The 19,839-nt window shown below is 44.3% G+C and overlaps 1 protein-coding gene across 1 annotated transcript; it reads left to right on the top strand.

The window, feature by feature from the left end:
• The first annotated feature begins 21 nt into the window (after positions 1-21).
• LOC118218103 (hsp70-Hsp90 organizing protein 1-like) lies at positions 22-16,074 on the top strand. Its single transcript, XM_035400508.1, has 16 exons — positions 22-648; positions 7,969-8,057; positions 9,093-9,173; positions 9,488-9,544; positions 10,329-10,544; positions 10,908-11,048; positions 11,581-11,626; positions 12,063-12,153; positions 12,493-12,634; positions 12,937-13,041; positions 13,502-13,592; positions 13,829-13,862; positions 14,015-14,092; positions 14,417-14,519; positions 14,993-15,093; positions 15,496-16,074. Exons 1-16 carry the CDS (start codon positions 591-593, stop codon positions 15,629-15,631), a joined length of 1,569 nt encoding a protein of 522 aa, XP_035256399.1. The 5' UTR covers positions 22-590; the 3' UTR covers positions 15,632-16,074.
• Positions 16,075-19,839: the final 3,765 nt, after the last annotated feature.

Below are 19,839 nucleotides of genomic sequence, written 5' to 3'. Positions count from 1 at the left end.
ACGCTGGAGTAGCACGCACAGAGCACTACCAGCACCAATTACATTATGTGGCAGTGCATAGCAAGTGTTTGACAACACAATGTTAAGTGATAGTATGCGCATACTGGTATTTGAGTATAGTCGTTAATGTTACAGACTTATGTCCTCGAGTATTTTACACAAATCGAGTTTAGGGTGGCGACGAACATTGGGTGCGGTTTGAACTTCAAGCGGTATTTCCCCATGTTCTATCCTATTCATTATACCAATTTATGAATTATGTCCTCAAAAACATCATACATTTCGTAGTTGATAGTGAAATCATTAATAGTAATTACTTGTACAAGACGCTATAACGCCTAACACTTCAAACAGCGTCTGTAAGCACGCTGTTATCTAGTCATCAGCAGAAGACGCGAATGCGCGCGCTTTTGTCTCGGGCCCTTTAAGACGCGGACTAGGGTGGTGCCAGCAGTAGCAAAGCAAAGTACAGCGAAGCTGTGTGCTCAGGAAGCGGAGATTCCCATACATTTCCCAAAAAATTGAAGGCGTGTTTACATTGTTTTAAGGTTTTAAGTTTTATTTAGCTGCATTTAATTCAATAATGCTGGATGGTCGCACTGATGAGATTCACCAAGGACATTTGCTGGCTGCTGGGGTTTGGAAACGGTAATAAAACTTTTTTTCTTTTTTACTTGAACCATTCTCTTTGTAAAGTTGTATATTTTTCAAATCATTGTCTGCGGACTTCCCTTCTGGTCGCGCTTTTATAAACTAATGAAACTTGTCTGTTGTCTTTGCTTAAACATTGAAATAGCTACTGTGTTGTTAAAAAATAAAAAATAAAAAAGTATCCGCTACTAGAAATGTGTCATCTGAAGTGATTTGAGTGCGGTGGAGTCATCGGTACACGCTGAAACGTATGTTAGCCGTTATCTCTGTGTGTTAAAGTAACCCTAGTTTGCAGTAAGTTTCTCGTGGCACCATCAACGTCTCTGGCAGTTGAATCCCCCGAGACTTCAGTAAAAACTGATTGAGAGACTAAAATGAGGATAATATAGGGGAAATGAGGTCCGGTTTTGGGTGGTTGAAAGCACAAGTAATGTTAGTTTCTGTTTGGTTTGGCAAATTCGGGTCGTTTGTTGTGTCAATAGCCTACCTGTAGTGCCTATTGTTCAGTACAGGTTCGCCAAAGAGTTTATTTGGCGTTTTAGTTGAGTCATGTAGGATCATCCAAATGGGTTTGAATGACCTCACGTTAAAATCTAGCGTGTCGGCTACATGCTAATCGAAATACATTTTTTGGGTAACTAAACTGTGAGTGTTTCGACGTTAATTACAAGAAACGCGTTGTTCTGAAATACAGCAAAGGGTTTTTAAATGGATATTTCATACAACTTCTGCGCATCTGTAGCAGTTTTTCCACCCATCAGTTACGATTCAGCCGTCCCCTTATGCATTCTGTTCCCCAAACATACATTATGTAATACGCAGTTATGTGTAGCCTGCCGAGAGAACATTTTTTTTCTTGGTGCTGGTACTGCCCATGCACTCTGGACATGGAATGCCTTTGTTTTATATTGTCTTCTACGTGTTTACATTTTTGTTTAAATCGGCCAAGCGTGAATTTTATTTATCGGCCTGGTTGAATAGAATTAATTGATGCTTCCCATAAACTTTACAATGTCTTGTTTGCTCAAGGAGGGTATTGAACAAGAGAGGCTATTGGTCAGCTGTCAGTCATTAAAAAAAAAACAAAATCACTGTGCTGGGATTACCTGTTTGATAACAGGAATACAGATTCCCATGAAACCATTTTAGAACTGACGTCCGTTCGAACTCCGTTCCAGTAACTGCACGGTGATTCGCCGGAACTATGAACTGAGAAATACATTGCATTAGCAGAGATGTGAAATGCCTGCGTGCATTTGACTGTTATGAGCACCTTTCATTTAATTTTGGGCATTTCGCAGAGCTGAGCTTACACAGTTTGCTTTCTTTTTGCCTACAATGCATTTATACAGCTGGGTATTTACTGAAGCTGTTCAGGTTTAAGTTCTGTAGTTCCCCGTCTGTAAATAAAACACGTTCTTGGAGTCGTATGCCCAGTTAATATAGTATTATGCTGCACCACCACCCCTACACATTTTAGCACAACCCCCCCCCCCCCCCCAAAAAAAAAACAACCCCAAAACATTTCCACGTAATTTACAAAATGAACAATATCATTATCGCTATTGTTTTTTAATGTCCATAGGATGCTGTGTGGTTTGGATAGCTACAGTAGTAAAATTCAAGTTCAAGTCCTGTTGTGGTTTTGACAATAACCCCACTGTTACTGAATCCTATTTTACAAGGTAAAATAACATTACGGTAAGAGTATGCCGTTTTAATTCACACAGCAGTTGAATTTGGGAATGTCTGAGTAAACATCTTTATTGTCTTTAATAGTTTCAGATTTGTCGGCTAGATTAGAGACAAGTCAGAACAGCTTGTGCTGCTGGTTCCATAAAAGAATTATGCTCTGTGTAATTATGGTCTGCTGCATATCAGATTTATGCTTTTTTTTTTACTTCAGGCCCTGACACATCTTTCAGCAAGGAACCCTGATGCTTCATTAAGCAGTTCCTCTCCCTTGTGGATGTGTTGTGACAAACAGGAGTGCCTCTTTGGAGGAGCAGGTCTTAGGAAGGCACACTTTTCTTAGTTTTGGCTGCATGCACATGCTGCTTGACATGCTTTGTATGTAGAATGGCGCAAGGTCACCTTCCTGCAATTAAAAGGTGAACTTATTTTCTGGAAGATGACTGCAAAGAGAGTGACACGCTCCTCCACATGAACAGTCTGATCTTTAAGCAGCGCAGTGGCAACAGTGGAAAAGGTTGTTTTGGTCACTTTTTTTTGTTGTTGCAAAGGACATTTCAGCTTCTGTCTGGGGCTCTGTGCAGTTTTTGTCCTTCTTGGAAAAATCCCTGAGACAGATGAAGTTATGCAAGTGCCTGCAGATATTTTTTCTTTGCAGCACGCACACACACACACACACACACATGGTTTAGCAGCTGGGTTGTAACATTGTTACTGGTATTGGAAGACAACTCGTAAAAGGTGTTTTTATTATTATTATTATTATTATTATTATTGTTATTATTATTAATTATTTATTTATTTATTTATTTTGTCAAACAAAAAACAACACTTAAGTCTTTTAGATTTTTTTTAATTTTTTATTATTTATTAATTTTGCTGTGACGCTCATTGTTTTTCCAAATATCTTTTGGAGTTTGACATTTCACACAAATCAGCCCCAGCTTGAACTGCCTAAGTGATGTTGAGTAGAAGCACTTCCTCTGTTTGTGGACTGGACGGCCCACATGAGAGGTGGTACTCCAGCATGCCTCTGAAACGGTCAGCAGTGGGCATGCAGGTGGTGGCCGAGTTTTTTCCCAAAGTTAATCTGGACAAATACGAGGAAAGCATAGATGATGAGACCTTGCATTCCTGGATTTGGTCATCCAGCTGTACATTCATTCGTGGAGTTGTTCGGCCAAGAAAAACGAAACCCTTTATTGAGTGCATGTGTGCACATTCTTCTGTGGCATAATGTGAAAGTTATGTGTGTGAGGGTTTTCAGATAAGCAGTCGGCAGGGGTTTGGTCTTCTGTGTTCTCAAGGTTAAGTCACGACAGACTGGAGAGCTGTTTCCCCCAAGGCTTGCTTTCAAGCAGCTGCTGGGGAATCTAAAGTTCTTTCAGGAACCCATACTTCCTGAATGACAATTTACTATTATTAACCGCAGAGTTGTACTGTTAATAACAACTGTCAGTGGAAATGCTTTTGTTTTTTTTTTTCTTTCTTCCTTTTTTCCCCTCTGCAAATAGTCTATTGGTATTTCCGAAGGAACACCACAATCTTTTTTTGGTTATACCAAGAACATGTATACAGGGTTTTTTAAAAAAAAAACAATGCCTGTCTTTAATTATCTTCTCTGAGAGCTATGTCTCTGAAAATGTTCAGAGAATTTAATTAAATATCTAATTTATCAAACAGTAGGGTTAAATTATTTCTGTTTCCTGAAAAGGGGAGGGAGTGCAGGGAAAATATACAGTTGTACAGACCGTGCAAAATGTAGCCTATAAATATGTATAAGTTCTTCTGACTCCCAGGTGGCTGTGGATTGCTACTGAAGTTGCATGACTCATGCATTCGTGTGTTTCAGTTAGGATTAAGCAGGGAGGGGTGTGCTGGCTGAGGAAATGAACCGCAGCCTGTTTGTATGAACGGGGTGACTTGAAATGACGTGATTGTGGAGAACACACAGCTCCACATTGACATCGGCCTCCGCTGTGCGCGCATCCCCCGCCGGACGAACTAGACAAGATGTTCGCGCATCGACGTCAATCCAGAGATCGCCTGCGACTGGCCTGAAACATCACGTAGGTCACTGCGTGGCTGCTTCTCGTCTTATTGACCGGACAAACACGCCATCTTCTCGTTATTATTTTTGCAGTGCTAATTATACTAGAGCAACTTCGTCGAAATCATCGTCATCGCCGTCGTCCATCTGTCAAAGTTACAGCGCTTTTACCGCCACTGGTGTTGTTTCTCTGTGTTTGGTGCAGCAAGCGCGGTCACTGCCGTGTTTCCTGTGGTTATCACAGTGACAGAATCTCTATCTGAGCCCTCCAGCGGTGTGGCGTGTCACTAAATGCCCGGTCTTAAGCCACGAGGAGTATACATTACATTACATTACAGGCATTTAGCAGACGCTCTTATCCAGAGCGACTTGCACAACTTTTTACATAGCGTTTTTACATTGTATCCATTTATACAGCTGGATATATACTGAAGCAATGCAGGTTAAGTGCCTTGCTCAAGGGTACAACGGCAGTGTCCTTACCCGGGAATCGAACCTGCGACCTTTCGGTTACTAGCCCAGTTCCTTACCCACTGTGCTACACTCCGTCCGTATACATGCATTAATACGCGGCGCCCTGTTCAGCGTTGTGTTTCAGCCGAGTTTTTCTCATCATGTGCACTCCTCCTTATAGTGCTTCATGCCCTATAATGTATTTAAAATCGCCGCTAAAATGAGACTTGATGTTATAGCTCAGGAGGTAAGAGCGATTGTCTGGCAGTCGGAGGGTTGCCGGTTCAAACCCCGCCCCGGGCGTTTCGAAGTGTCCTTGAGCAAGACACCTAACCCGTAACTGCTCTGGCGAATGAGAGGCATCAATTGTAAAGCGCTTTGGATAAAAGCGTTATATAAATGCAGTCCATTTACCATTTACCATATATGGACCAAATAGTAAGATATCTTTGCAACAGAATATTATGATTTCTTTGCTGCAGATTTCTTTCTTTAGTCTGTAGACGGGTGGTTGGCTGGATATGTTGTGACAGTAGAGCTTTGCTCTGTAGATGGGTGGATAAGTTGCGATAATCAAGGTTTGGTCTGTAGATGGTTGGATATGTTGCGATAGTCAAGCTTTGGTCTGTAGATGGTTGGATATGTGGGTCTCACCCCTGGGAAAGGGCAGTGTTCGATTGTGTTTTTGGCAGGAGATGCGATAAAGGAGCATTAAAGAAAGAAAGAACTGGAAGGATGTTGCGAAAAGGAAGTGGTGTGTTCTTTACATCATCCTGCGGCGTGAGCTATAAATGAGTCGGGTTGTGCAAGTCGGACTAAATCGGAGACGGGCCCCGTGATGCTGGGGCTGAGTCACGCCCACGCTCAGGAAATTAAGGGCCTCACTTGGTGATCCTGCCTCTGAGGCGTTCTTTTATCATTCTGTGCGTCGGACCGAGGGCTGGCTTTACCTTTTTGGCGGTTACAGCCTTGGTCCCTGCCTTGAAGTTAACCCTTTCGTGCATGAATTGTTAGGAAACGGAGCAATAATACAAGTTTATTTTTCCTTTCCTTCTAAGGTCATGTGAAAGGATGTTGAAGATGTGTTGGCTCCGTGAAAACGTAGGCCATAATGCATGATGTCCACTGGAGTGGACAGAAGGTTTTTCATACACGGTATAAGAACTAAAGTAATTTTTTGTTTAAAACACAACTTATAGTGCTTAAGGGGGATTATAGACTTAGCTTAATGGGTGTTCTAGACTTGCCTAAAGAGGTGTACTAGACTTGCTTTGAGAGGTGTTCTAGACTTGCTTTGAGAGGTGTTCTAGACTTGCTTTGAGAGGTGTACTAGACTTGCTTTGAGAGGTGTACTAGACTTGCTTTGAGAGGTGTACTAGACTTGCTTTGAGAGGTGTACTAGACTTGCCTAAAGAGGTGTACTAGACTTGCTTTGAGAGGTGTACTAGTCTAGAGCTGAAACCACAGTGGGGTATGTGGCCAGCTCAGCATGTGGGCTCAAAAGCCTTGCAACACCGTGTGTTGGAATTGATATTCCTTTCATAGTTTCCATGTCTAATTCTGGTCTGTTTCCTCATTCGCGTCTGTTCAGGAACTGGATTAACTGCTTATCTTGTGTATTGGAAGAAGCAACTCTGTTCCTAGAGAAGGTTAGGAGTATCACGGGTGTGTTTCTCCATGTCTATCCCAAATTTCAGTCATACTGAGTCATTTACTGAAGGCTTATTTGCAGTACAGGAGTGTCCCTGTCTGTAACTTTAGCCAATCATTAAATTTTCTGCAGATACAAAAAAAAAAAAAAAGAAGCAGTTTCACACTTTAGACTTTATCTTCCCTCCCTAGGTTTATCTGCAATAGAATCAATTGTATATGCTTTGAGCTAGAAATCAGTATTGCCGTTTGACTTCACTGAAAAGTTAAGAATCTCAAATTCTCTATAGAGAAATGGCAGACAAAAAAATGGCTTTGTAAAATAAGAATATTTACACTTTGACATTAGTGTGCAGTCCTACCACTTGTGTTCTGCAGGTGGGCAAAAAGGTTAGTTCCCCTGCTGGAATACTTTAAAATCTAAAAGGGTCATTAATATAATGGCAAAAACATGTTAAAGCTGAGTCTTCTTTAGTGATTTTTTTATTTTTTATTTTTTTGCTTGTTACCGAGAAGCCAAAGTCCTTTACCAGAGATTTATTCTTCAACAGGGAAATTCTCTTCCATTGTGTGAAGTGTGCCTTTGTGTTGAAGCTGGGCAATGGATTGAGGAACTGAGTTAGAACTAACAGCCGCTTATCACAGACAAGTAAAAAATGGTTTCAGTTCTCCTCATGTGAAAGTGAACTCTGTGCTCACTGCTCAAAGTTAGTCGCCTAATAACCTGTGTAAACTGAAATAAACTTGTGCTTATGCAGTGTTTCCTTTCTCTGGTCTATGGGGGTTGTGGAGATGGTTTTTTTTTTTGTAGTTTTATGGGGTTCTTCTGAGAACCGGTGTTTCCCCCCTGCAGATTTATTAGTGTGGTCTGTGTATGATGACAAGACAATAAGGCTCATGGGGATGGTTCACCCAAAGTTCACTAAATTTTGAATCCTGTTAAAAAAATCAAAAAGAAAAGAAAAACCCTTAAAATAGCTTACAGTTGAAATATGGGGATCCACAGTTTTCCCTTGTTTATGTGGTCTGGGAACAGTGTGGAGGGGTCAGCCTAGCTACTGGAGCCTCATAAATTACATACATGAAAGGAATCCTGGTACAAGTGTTTTTTGTGAAATTTTGGAACATTTCTCCCTGCATAGAGTCTGCTTGCTTTGTTGTAGATGGGACCCTGGTTTATGCTAGGGTTAAAGGAATAGGTCCCTTTCTGGAGTCTTTGATGTTTTTAAGTTTTGGTGCGTTCTTCAGACAGTTTTTATGGGCTAGTTTCTGCCGGTGTTTTGATTGCACGTGGACACCTGGGTGCTGGTTTATGCCGTGATTTTGTGTTTTAGGCCCTGGTTCAGGCACTGATTCTGTGTTTTAGGCCCTGGTTTAGGTGCTGGTTTAGGCCCGGATTCTGTGTTTGAGCCCTGGTTTAGTCTGGGTCCTTGTGGGCGTGTGTTTATCCTGTTGGATGTCTGCTTTCCCAGAATCCCCCGGGGAGTCACAGCGGCCGGAGGAGTCCCAAGAGAAGGAAGGCCCAAGCCCTGAGAAGAATGAAGAGGTCACGCTGTCACAGGTACGGTGAGGAGGAGGAAGGGCTCATATTAATGAGGAAGTCATGCTGTCACAGGTAGGGTGAGGAGGAAGGGCTCATATTAATGAGGAAGTCACGCTGTCACAGGTAGAGTGAGAAAGTGGTGGGCCCTATCATATTGAGAATGCACACCAGCGAGGTAGTTGAAGGCTCCTCCTGCACAGCTGCATGCTGATTTTAGTTGTTACTCAGCACTTAATTAATCAACTAAAGCTGTTGGTTCTCAGTCACGCTTTCCTGCTTTTCGGTTGTTGATTTTTTTCTGTTTTTATTTTTTTTTTACATGAAAAGAAAACCCAGCAGATTCTGTGGCTCTCCAGAGCCAAAGTTATGGATTCCTGTTCTAAGCGGTTTTATTTTGTGGTTGGAACAATGCTGACGGGGTCAAATCGGGACACAGAAATCTGTACGGAATTGAAGAAATGCCGCACGCCCCTCCATGTGGCCTTGCTGGCGCCAAAACGATGACGTGGTTTTCATGAGTTCCTTTAAAAATGTTTGCGGAACATCTAATTGAATGGAATGCGTTTCATTTGGTTGCATTACTGCAGAGTCCGCTTGTGTAAGCCGGTTGTGGATGGAACAGAATATTTGATGTCGAGCACACAGAAACGTAGTCTTGTGTGAACTGCGCTTACTACCATAAGATTTGGAATCTTGTCTGGGACAATGCAGCCTAAGGCTTATGGGTAACATGAACCGTTATAGAATTGTGGTTTCAAATACTTTTTAACACCTTTTATTCTGGTAAGTTCACAAATATTCAGACGATAAGTTCACAACTTCTTTCATGTGATTTTCATGCGACTTCTTTCAGTTTAGTAAAAAAAATGTTTCCGTTGAAAATTTTAGTGTTTTCCAATTTTATTGGCATTTGTGTTGTATTGTAAGTGAAATGGTCTGTGTTTTCTGTGGTAATGGATTGTGTTGCATGGTAAGTGAGGTGATGTGTGTGTTTTTGCTGTATTGGTTTGTGTTGTATGCTAAGTGAGGTGGGGTGTGTATTTTTTGGGACAGGACGTGCTGAGTGGGGAGGAGGGTCTCAGTGAGGAGGAGAGAGCCAGGCGCAGAGCAGAGCGTCGCAGAGCCAGGAGAAAGGTGAGAGGGGGAACCCAAAAAATGCACAGAAAGATGAAGGGAATCCCCAGAAATGCATGGAAAGGTGGGAGAGGGAACCCCAAAAATGCACAGAAAGGTGGGAGGGGGAACCCCAAAAATGCACAGAAAGGTGAAGGGGCACCCCAAAAATACACAGATGTGAAGGAGAACCCCAAAAATGTACAAAACGGTAAGAGGGGGAACCCCAAAAATGCACGGAACGGTCAAAGGGGGAGGTGGGGTGTGTGTGTGGGATGTTCCCTGTGTGTTTCCTCTCTCACCCACCCTTCTGCGTGTCTGTTCTTCTTTTTCAGCGTCAACGTGAACGAAAGAAACAAGATAAAGAGAAGAAGAGTGAGAGAAGAGAGCAGGTACGTGGCTGCAGCTTTTTTCGGGAGGAGGGCGTGACCTGCGGTCTGTCTGCTGAAGGAATGCTTCGACCCCACCGCGGGAGAGACCGCCGTTTCCACGGTTTCTTATTTTTTTTAAATGGTTGTCACACATGACCACCCTCTTTTGGAGGACTGCACCGCTTTTATTGGATCAACTAACTTTCCAAAATCTGCTCTTCTGCTGCAGCTCTCAACAGTTATATTTACCCATCTCTGTAATGGAAGAGGACAGAGAGCCAGGCAGACAGACAGACACACGCAGGCAGGCAGACAGACAGACAGACAGGCAGGCAGACAGGCAGGCAGGCAGGCAGGCAGGCAGGCAGACACTGAGGTGGAGAGATGATGTACATGGCTGAGTACGCCTGTAATGCGGAATAAGCCACTCTGAGGTTTGGGCTGGTGAAATAAAAAGTTCTTTATTCATGTACATGGCCTTCCTCGTGTCCATTATAAAATCTCACAGGCATGACATCACTACTTCTGCTTTTACAGTAACGTAAAAACAGGGAAGAAGGATCTGCCCCCCCCCCATAAAAAACTGATGGATACCAGAACTCCGGTTGACATGTCATGTCAAAGTGACCTTGGTTAAAGAGAAGAACAAGTCCACATCCTCTGCTCTTAAGACACAGGCATTACTTCAGTGCTTTCCCACTTTCAGTGTGTACAAACATATTTCCCTCTAATTAAAGAGTGCATGGAACGTTTTCATTTAACTGAGCTTCCACAGTAATGCCTGCTCTGCTTGCTTTTGTTTCAGGACAGGGAGGATGTGGAGGAGGAAGAGGAGGGGGAGGAGGGGGAAGGAGCCGAGTCGGAGCTGGGGGACAGCGAGTCCGAGGAGGAAGAGGAGAACGGACCGGAGCGGGTGGAGGAAGAGCAGAGGACCCCCCGCACCAAGGACAGGCTCATTCCCCCGCTGGCATCTTCAGGAAACCGTGGCAACCGCCAGACCCCGCCTGTCTCCTGTGAGGAGGTAGAGGAACACTTTCATATAACGCATATTTACCTAGCAACAATGGCTGCCTCCTCTCTGGACCGTACCATTGTGGCAGCCTATCATTGTGAATTTGAATTTCACTCTGTATGATTGCAAAAAATAATATTATATATTATGTATAATATTAAAGCAACTAAGGCATAAAAACAAAACAATATATTAAGAAAATATTATGTAATTTGGAGGGATAAAACCAAAGGAAAATGTGGGGAGCAATTCTGACCCGGCAGAAAAATTAACCCAAACTTTTTCGAGCTGCCCTTCCTGTTTAATGGTACATCCTCTCTCGGGTGAAAATGTTTGGTTCTGAGAGCCGTAGCTTGTGCTCTACACCTACAGGCTCCTGAGTGGGATGTTAGCTGCGCTTTCGTCGCTAAAGCTGCCAGCCATATCAGACCAAAGAGCAGGACCAGGTCCGGCGGCCCCAGGTCTGGTCCCAGGTCCAAAGAGAACAAGGAGAACGAGAGCAGAACCAGAGGGGTAAGCGTTCGGGTCAGAAACTAAACAGAAACAAAACTTTCGTCTGACCTGCGCCAGTGCTTTTGTGTGTTTGTGCTGGTCTATCTGGGCCCAGCTGCATCGATTAACGAAATGGCCACTGTGGGGTTGGGGGGGGGGGTAGAGTTTAACAACAGGAGGGGTGGGAAAGTTGATGTTCGCAGGGTACAAGTCCAATGATTACTGGACTCCTCAGGTAATCGGTTCTGGGAATGTTTGTACATTTGAATCTTAAGGCTTCTAGAGAACTGCTTCGCAATACAAGCTGTGTCTCACTCACACATTTGTGGTCATACATACACGTACTTGCACACAGGTGTGCTCGCACGTGTACGCACACATGCAATTGATTTTGTTTTGGTGGAAATACACCATGAGAAATGAGCAAATAGTTCAATCTATGTCAGTAGGCACTGAATAATACAACTTAATCCCAAGTAATAGTCTAATAAACTGTCTTTTGGTTTTCAAGTAAAGCTTTAGGAGTTGTAAACTTGGCTTTGTTTGGTTTCAGGTTAACAGTACAGAATCTGTTAGTAAAAGAAGCACCTCATTAACAGGTGAGTTGCAGGCCTACGTGTTTTTTTACCACTAATTATACAAAAGGCATCATCACCTTCTCACAGTCATAAGAGGACACGGTGTGTAACAGCTGCATGTGTCTTGCCATGGTTACGTTGCAGAATCCCCAGACACTCTTGCATTGACTGCTTGTGTAATGCTAATGCTATCTCTCGTAGCTCTGAAGCTACTGTACTTGTCAGACCTGGGTCAAATACGTATTTGTTTTGGATTTGTTTTTGGGTTGTACGCGAGTAGCTTTTCAGCTCATTGACATTTTTTGTTAGAAGGTTCTCGTGTGTAAAAAAAAGAACATTCCATACACGTGACACATTTTAGCTGCATTTTTTTTTTCCAGGGGGACTTTTTCTGAAGCCGGTGAGAGGTGTCCTGTCGGCTTGGTGAGATTAACGTTTTCCTCTATCCTCTCTTCAGAAAAAGGGATCAAGCTGGTGCAGCAGGGAAAATACTCCCAGGCCGCCAGCATGTTCACTGAAGCCATTAAATACAACCCCACAGACTACAGGTACGGCATTGCCTTTCAGGATTGTCCCAAACTGACTCTGCCCAGCAACAGTGATCCCCTCTAAATTAAATTTAGTAAACCCTAGTTTACTTAATCAATGCCATTACACTGGTATGCCTAGTTCAAGCTCAAAATCAATAATACATTTAATCAAAAGTCCTGTATTTGTAAATGAAATGAGCCTCAGGACAGCATGTAGTTCAGTGTTGTAGAGTACCCTCACTGTGGGGTGATTTGTAAGTGTTTTTTTTTTTTGAATGAGCTTCCATTTTAGTTTTTTCTGAGAGAGGGAAACCTCGCTGCGTTTGATTGGGTGACGCATGCCCGTTGGTATTCCAGGTTTTTCGGGAATCGCTCCTACTGCTACGAGTGTCTGGAGCAGTACCCCTTGGCTCTCGCCGACGCAGAAAGGTCTATCCAGCTCGCCCCGGAGTGGCCCAAGGGATACTTCCGCAAGGGAAGTGCACTGATAGGGATGAAGGTTTGTGCTCCATATCCAGAATGAGAGTAGCTTTGGTTTGATTTACACAACGAAAACGGCTTTATCTTTAAAATGTCTGAAATGGGAATACATTTAATGTTAATATCCAAAATGGGAATAGTTTTTTCGATGATATCCAAAACATGAATTGCTTTCTCCTTGATGTTCACTAATGTGTAGTAATAGTATCACTATGTGTTCTATTAAGGTAGGAGTTGTCTACAATGATGTGACTCCTGATTTTGTGTGTGTGTGTGTGTGTGTTGGCTTGCGTGTCTGTGTGTGTGTGTGTATGTGTATAGAGGTACAGTGAAGCGGAGAAGGCCATGGAGTTGGTGTTGCAGCTGGATAAGGACTGTGAGGAGGCAGTGACTGAGGTCCTCAACTGCAGAGTCCTGCAGCTCATGGTAAATCAAGCATGAGCTCTGCTTTCAGAGTGAAGAACAAACTCATCAGCTTTGCTTTTAATGCATTTATTCTCAAATCATTCATTGAGATTACTATGTCTGTATTTTATTTTGTTTTGACAATTTCAATGTTTGGATTTGGATGTGTGTTTGTGTGTGAACGTGTAATACATATTTTGTGTCCCTTGGTTATTTACCTCTATATTAATGCGTATAACTAACAGGTTGTCTGCCACTATGTGTGTCTGTCTGGGTGCCTGTGCTAAACTGTAGTGTTTTTTGTAGTGGATTTGTGTTGCGTTGCAGCCCATGACCTGTCGCAGTGGTTTAAAATGTCCTCATTGCCTGTTTCTGTGTGTGTGTGTGTGTGTGTGTGTGTGTGTGTGTGTGTGTGTGTGTGTGTGTGTGTGCGTGCGCACACATGCATATTTGTGTGTGTGTGTGTGTGTGTGTGTGTCAGGAGCTGGGCTTTGAGGAGACTCAGAGTGTGCTGTTGCTGGAGAGGTACTCCACAGTGCAGGCTGTGCTGTCTTCCCCAGAGGCTGCTAAGGGTAAGTGCTCCTGCAGGCCTCGACCTGACCAACAGAGGGCAGCAAAGCTACACCACTGTAAAAAATAAGGTCATGAATCTATTTATTTATTTATTCGTGAATACATGAAGGTGCTCACGTCAAGTGCAGTTTCTGTCAAGTGAAAAGCTCAGTTCTGACCTTATTTTTAAAGTTGAACTCTTAAAAAAACCTTACCCAAATAAGCGCTTGTTAATTTTATGAACTTTCTTTTGCAGTGATGAACCAAGACTCTATTCAGGACCAGGCAGGGTATGTAAAGCTTCTCAGCGTTAGATGTTAGATTGTGGCTGTAGATTCTGGCTGTTGGTTCTGACTAGTTTCTGGCTCTAGATTATGGCTGTAGTTTCTGAGTGTAGATTCTGAGTGTATCTGATGTTTTTCAACCCCCCCCCCCCCCCCAGCCCCCCGTGCTGCTCTCTGTGGGTGGGCAATGTCACAGCTGAGCTGACTGAGAAGCATCTGTGGGACCTTTTCAAAACGTAAGGCTCACACTCTTTCCCTCCATTTCTTTCTTTCTTTCTCTTTCCCTCTTTTGCCCGTTTTTCTGCTTCCTCTGTCTGACCTCGCTCGCCCTCTGTGTTGACCATTGGTCTGCGAGAGCTCTTTGAATAAAATATTTGAGGTTTGTTGCGTCTTCTGGTTTTTGTTGCGCTTCTGCACTGATGTTCGTAATGCAAGTCTCTGATTGGCTAACGGGTCTACGCCTCTTGTTTTTGAGACCTAAAATGGCTGCAGATTGTCCCTCTGACTGTAGTTTTTAAACGCGTGCCTTACTCTGCCTCGCTCTCCATGTCCTTTTGTAGTTTTGGGGAGATCGACAGCATTCGAGTTCTGCACGAGCGCTTCTGCGCCTTCGTTAACTTCAGGAACGCCAACATGGCCGCCCGCGCTCTGGAGAAGCTGCACGTGAGTTCACGTGGCCGGACAAGACACCTGACCAATCACACGCTCCACCGGTTGGACCTCTGCATAATGCCATTGGCTAAGACACTTGGCAAAGATGTCTCGGCAGCACAGAAGCAGCGCATAGTGTAACAGAGTCCAGAAACAGGAGGGAGAGGGGGGGGATTGGCAAAACAGAAGGTGTTGTCACCTCTTAGAGCCTAGATACACAAATATGGAATTCACGGACAGTAGTACTGCTGGTTTTCTTTCCTACCTGTTAGTTAATTGATTGAATAATGGTCATAACTCACATTCACTGTGTGCCCCAGGGCTAAAACCTGTATTGTATTCTCTATATAAAATATGTAAACTGAACATCACCTTTTAAGGTTGGGACAGCATACACTGGGGTACTCCTGGACCAGAGGAACCCCTGACTTAGCATTATATACCAAACACAGTGAGTGAATGTCTATTTTTCTGATACCATCCAGGGGGTGGAGCTTGTGAACACCAGGCTGGTGATTCGTTACCCAGAACGTCGAACCCAGAGAGTTTCCGCCCCCTCAGCCCTTCCACAGGTCACCGCTGCTAGGTAACGCATCACCTGCTATGTCTGTGTGGGCGTGTCAGGGCTGTGGTGGGTGTGTCTGTGTGGGTGTCAGGGCTGTGATGGGCGTGTCTGTTTGGGTGTGTCAGGGCTGTGGTGGGCGTGTCTGTGGGTGTGTCCGGGCTGTGGTGGGTGTGTCTGTGGGCGTGTCAGGGCTGTGATGGGCGTGTCTGTGTGGGTGTGTCAGGGCTGTGGTGGGCGTGTCTGTGGGCGTGTCAGGGCTGTGGTGGGCGTGTCTGTGTGGGTGTGTCCGGGCTGTGGTGGGTGTGTCTGTGGGCGTGTCAGGCCTGTGATGGGCGTGTCTGTGTGGGTGTGTCAGGGCTGTAGTGGATGTGTCTGTGGGCGTGTCAGGGCTGTGATGGGCGTGTCTGTGTGGGCGTGTCTCAGAGCTTGGCGCAGAGGACCGGTCCAAGGGGGCGAGTGCTACTTCTGGAGGACCACCGGCTGCCACTTCGGGGAGAAGTGCCGCTACAAGCACATTCCGGAACAGCGCGGGCGGGACCGGCAACCCTGGCAACCCTGAGCCCCGCCCCCCCCATGTACCTGAGAAGAAAGAGGGGCGGGGGTGACCTCTGAGGAACAAAGAGAGGGTGTGGCTACCTTCTGGAACTGCCCCTTGGTACAATCTGACCACGCCCCTTCACCTAGTCCCACCCACTTCTACGCACCTTACCACAGCGCCAAACGCACTGCCTGGGAAAATGAGCAGGGCCTCATGGGAATTGAAGTCTTTGCCCTCTCAAGCTTCGAGCGGCTTCTGTGGTTGGCGGTTTGGGGTCAGTTAGGGGTTCTGCCCAAAGGACTTGCACTGTTACGCCATTATGCCTGCCTCTCCCCTCCCTTTCTCTCTCCTCCACACCCTCAACAATCCCTGGGGACTCGTTTAAGACATTTTCCTTTTCATGGGGGTTGTGGTGCACCATTGCCAAGACTACACTTTCCATCTCTGCCCTTGAAAAAAATCCCTCCCCTCGCCACCAGAGGGCGCTCAGGACTAGGACAGCGATGGGTGTGCGTGTGGGAGGGTAATCTCTGTGGACTGATCTGCACTGTTACTGCGCTATTGCTTGTTTTAATGTGCTTTTACTTCAAATGTGTGCACTGTGTTGACGTGAAACTTAGCGTTTATTGCTGAGGTAAACATTTAAGATCCACTCCTGATTCCTCCGATTCGGTCGAACGGGCCATGTGGGAACCACTGTCTCTGGTCCATCCATGTCTACCCTAAGCCTGGCCCTCTTCCTCAGCGTGTGAGCCGGGTCCTGTGCTGCATGTTGATTTTGTGGATTGTTTTTGACTTTTCTTTTCTCTGGTTCACCTCCTCTTTCTTATGGACCCAAGTGCCTTTGATCTTGCTTGATCGGGAATGTGATTTTTCTGATTTTCTCTCTCTCTCTTTTTCTTATTAACCAGGAAATGCTTATATTTCACTGCCTAGCCCAAGGCAGAAGGCTTGGGTTTGTCGTAAGTACAAACGGCACAAGCCTGTGGCACTCTGGTTAAAATGTTCCCCTTACCTCAGTTGTCAAACAGCCAATCGCTGTGGACCCTGGTGAGGGAGTAGATCTAATTTCAGCTTTGATGGGGACAAGAAACAGGATTTTTTGTGTGTGTGTGTGTGTGGGGGGGTGGGGGGGGGGGGGGATACTAACAGCACCTCCCAATACAAGCTGCACCCCCGCCCCCCCCCCCCCCCAAGATTTAAGTATATGGCCCCAGAGCTACTTCAGACATGCAATCCAGAATTTCCCTGTCAATCAGGAGACATCTAGAAGGATCACCATGAATAAAAAGCAGTATTGAAACAGTGCTAAGTTGAGCCATATCCGAACAAAAGTGATATCCTTTTGTTGTGGTAAAAATGCATTCGTTTTTGTATTGCCTTCATGTTGAGATGTAGTGCACTTTATGTTTACGAGCCTGGTCAGTCTGTGTTCCAGTCAGCACAGTGCAGTCTTTTCTATACAATAATTTCCTCGCTGCAAGGCCAAGGTCAGCACTTTCTACAGGGTTTTAAAATCGTTTTTTGTACATTTGAGGAAGAAGTGGTCATTTGGGCAGTCTGTTTTGGGGGGATTTATGCCTTGTAATGGTGTACTGCCTCTCCAGCACTAGAGGGCAGTGTGCTATTGAGTACAGGGGTATAAGCCAAGTGCCAGATTGTGATTAGAAAGTGTTTGGTTTATTTTCTCGAAACACAACTTATTTTGACACTTGCTTTTTATAACTCTGGTCATTTAAAAAATGTCTGTAATTCACTTCAGTTTTGAAAGCCTTAAAATTTTTTTGTTTCCTAGAAATTAGTCAAAGATTTGATTGCCTTAGGAAATGAAAGTAGGTTTAATTTTTTTTCCACAGAACAACATTCCATTGAATTCAGCCTTGTCAAGGAGGGTTTGGGTTCCCCATCTGCCCCCAGCCCACCGCCCCTGCCTGAGGGCGAAGGTGAATGACTTGCGTTTGCGATTTGTCTTCTCTGAAAAGCTACCCAATGGTGGCCCTGCAAAGGGAAAAGGGGGCGGGGCAGAGAATGGGCAGCCCTCACTACCCCACCGTTATGTAAAGGAATTTCTGTCTTGTTTGGCATGCAGGATTTTTTTTTGTAGTTGGTGGTGTGTCAGGGGGAGTTGTGGGGGGGGGGGGGGGGCTGTTTGCAGGAATCAGCATTCCTCTCCAGACTGCGCTGTTGACTTGCTCTCTCTTTCACGCTGGGCTTAATTTTAAACACTACTTGGTTTTTAATTTTGGGTTCTCCTCCCTGGAGGCGAAAGATGCTTATTTTTAAGTTGTGGAAAATTTAACTGGTTGCACTGCAGGTATAGAGCTGGTGCATGCTGAACATGGGTTACATTGTAATGCCACTGAAAGGATAGTCTCCCATTGGTCTGATACCAACACAATGAATTCCTACTCGCCTGTAATTATTTTTTGTCTCTGTGATGAAAGAGCCCATACAGATATATCAAGCTGTAATGTTATATGTTGGGTTTGGGATCCACAGGGGACGTTGTGCATCCCAGTCCCCTCCCAGAGGAGTCAAGCTTACATGCTTGTTCCAAGTAGACCAAGTCTGAATTTAGTCTGAGCTGAGAACGCTTTTCCCAGAAAGCCTCAGTTTGGGCTAAGCTCGCAAGCTTTTTAAGCCTGACTTTGGGTTTGGTGTGTGGTGCTTGTTCTTGGATGATTAAGCCTGATCTTGGGTTGAGCTCACATTACCTTTGTTCTTGTATGTTTAGGCCTGACTTCAGGCTGAATACACACATTGTTCCAGCGTGCTTAAGCCTGACTTTAGGCTGAATTCACACGTTGTTCCATTGTGCTTAAGCCTGACTTTAGGCTAAATTCACAAGCTGTTCCTGTGTGCTTAAGCCTGACTCTGGGATTAGCTCTTGGTACTTGTTCTGGAATAGTGAAGCCTGAATAATAATCTTATGTGCCTTTCCAGCAGTGTTTAGCACCCGTGCTAATGTGCGCATAACGTGCTAACGTGCTAACGTGCTCATTCCAAGCCTCCGGGTGAGTTTTTGTACATGAGGAGCCCGGGGTTAGCCTAGCTGCCTGGGCCTATCTGACCTCTGAAAGACTGCTCACAGTCAGTGTTGATGAAGAGGATTCACCTCACAGACAGTGTTGATGAAGAGGAATCGCCTCATAGACTGATTGTGAAAACCTTCAGGCCAGCAGAGTGTGCCAGGTATCCTCTTCAGGGGAGTCAACCCCAGATTTTTTTTTTTTACTGTTTAGTGAATTTGTATGACTTCTTTTTTTAAAAAATGTTTCTCACTTTAGAGTTATGCATGCAACATCTGCCTCTTTGTAGTGATTCACATTAATGTTTTTTGAAAATTCTGGAAACCAAAAGTCTGATTTGAGCACTGTAGTTCTTCCTAACAGCACCTAGTTTTTATTATTTTTTAAAACCACGTTACTGTTGCCAAAGAATGTATTAAATGATTTGAATGTTTTGTATTCTGCTGTATGATTGCCATCATTTTGTGTTTGTTTTCCAGTCATCATACCTGCAGATGAGGGCAGCAGTACTTTAAAGGACATCAAGTCCTTCATTATCACCATTGGGCTGACACGTCCTAATCAATCCATTATCAACATTGGGCTGACACGTCCTAATCAATCCATTATCACCATTGGGCTGGCACATCATAATCAATCCATTATCAACATTGGGCTGACACGTCCTAATCAATCCATTATCACCATTGGGCTGGCACATCATAATCAATCCATTATCAACATTGGGCTGACACGTCCTAATCAATCCATTATCAACATTGGGCTGACGCGTCCTAATCAATCCATTATCAACATTGGGCTGACGCATCATAATCCATTATCAACATTGGGCTGACACCATTGTTGTTCATTCATTGTCTACATTGGGCTGACATCATACATGTTCTACAGTTGTATATCAGCTAATCAGTTTATTTGATATATCAAATTAGAGATTAAAAAAAAAAAATTGTTTTAAAAAAAAGTGCTAAATCTATTGTATATGAACCTCTGGTATGGTGTTGAGGTGGACATACTCGCAAATGAATTTGTCCTGACAAGAGTGGTTTCCTGAAGCAAGCGTGCCAAGCCAGGCAATGTCCCTTCACTGACTGTTTTCATAAAACCACTGTTCTGTGTCCTGAGTTGCTCAGTGAGGAGAGGTGCTGAGCACAGATGCATGCTGGGTACTGCAGCCACATTTTTGAGTTAATGGCCACG

Source organism: Anguilla anguilla, chromosome 18, assembly GCF_013347855.1.
Source record: "Anguilla anguilla isolate fAngAng1 chromosome 18, fAngAng1.pri, whole genome shotgun sequence".
Taxonomy (NCBI): domain Eukaryota; kingdom Metazoa; phylum Chordata; class Actinopteri; order Anguilliformes; family Anguillidae; genus Anguilla; species Anguilla anguilla.
This window is presented reverse-complemented; position numbering and strand designations above follow the sequence as displayed.

Excerpts from the sequence above, each read along its gene's own strand:
- LOC118218103 (XM_035400508.1), top strand. The coding sequence starts at position 591 with ATGGTCGCACTGATGAGATTCACCAAGGACATTTGCTGGCTGCTGGGG. Across the intron at positions 11,627-12,062 it reads AAGAAGCACCTCATTAACAG|AAAAAGGGATCAAGCTGGTG; the intron begins GTGAGTTGCAGG and ends TCCTCTCTTCAG. Across the intron at positions 15,094-15,495 it reads CCACAGGTCACCGCTGCTAG|AGCTTGGCGCAGAGGACCGG; the intron begins GTAACGCATCAC and ends GGCGTGTCTCAG.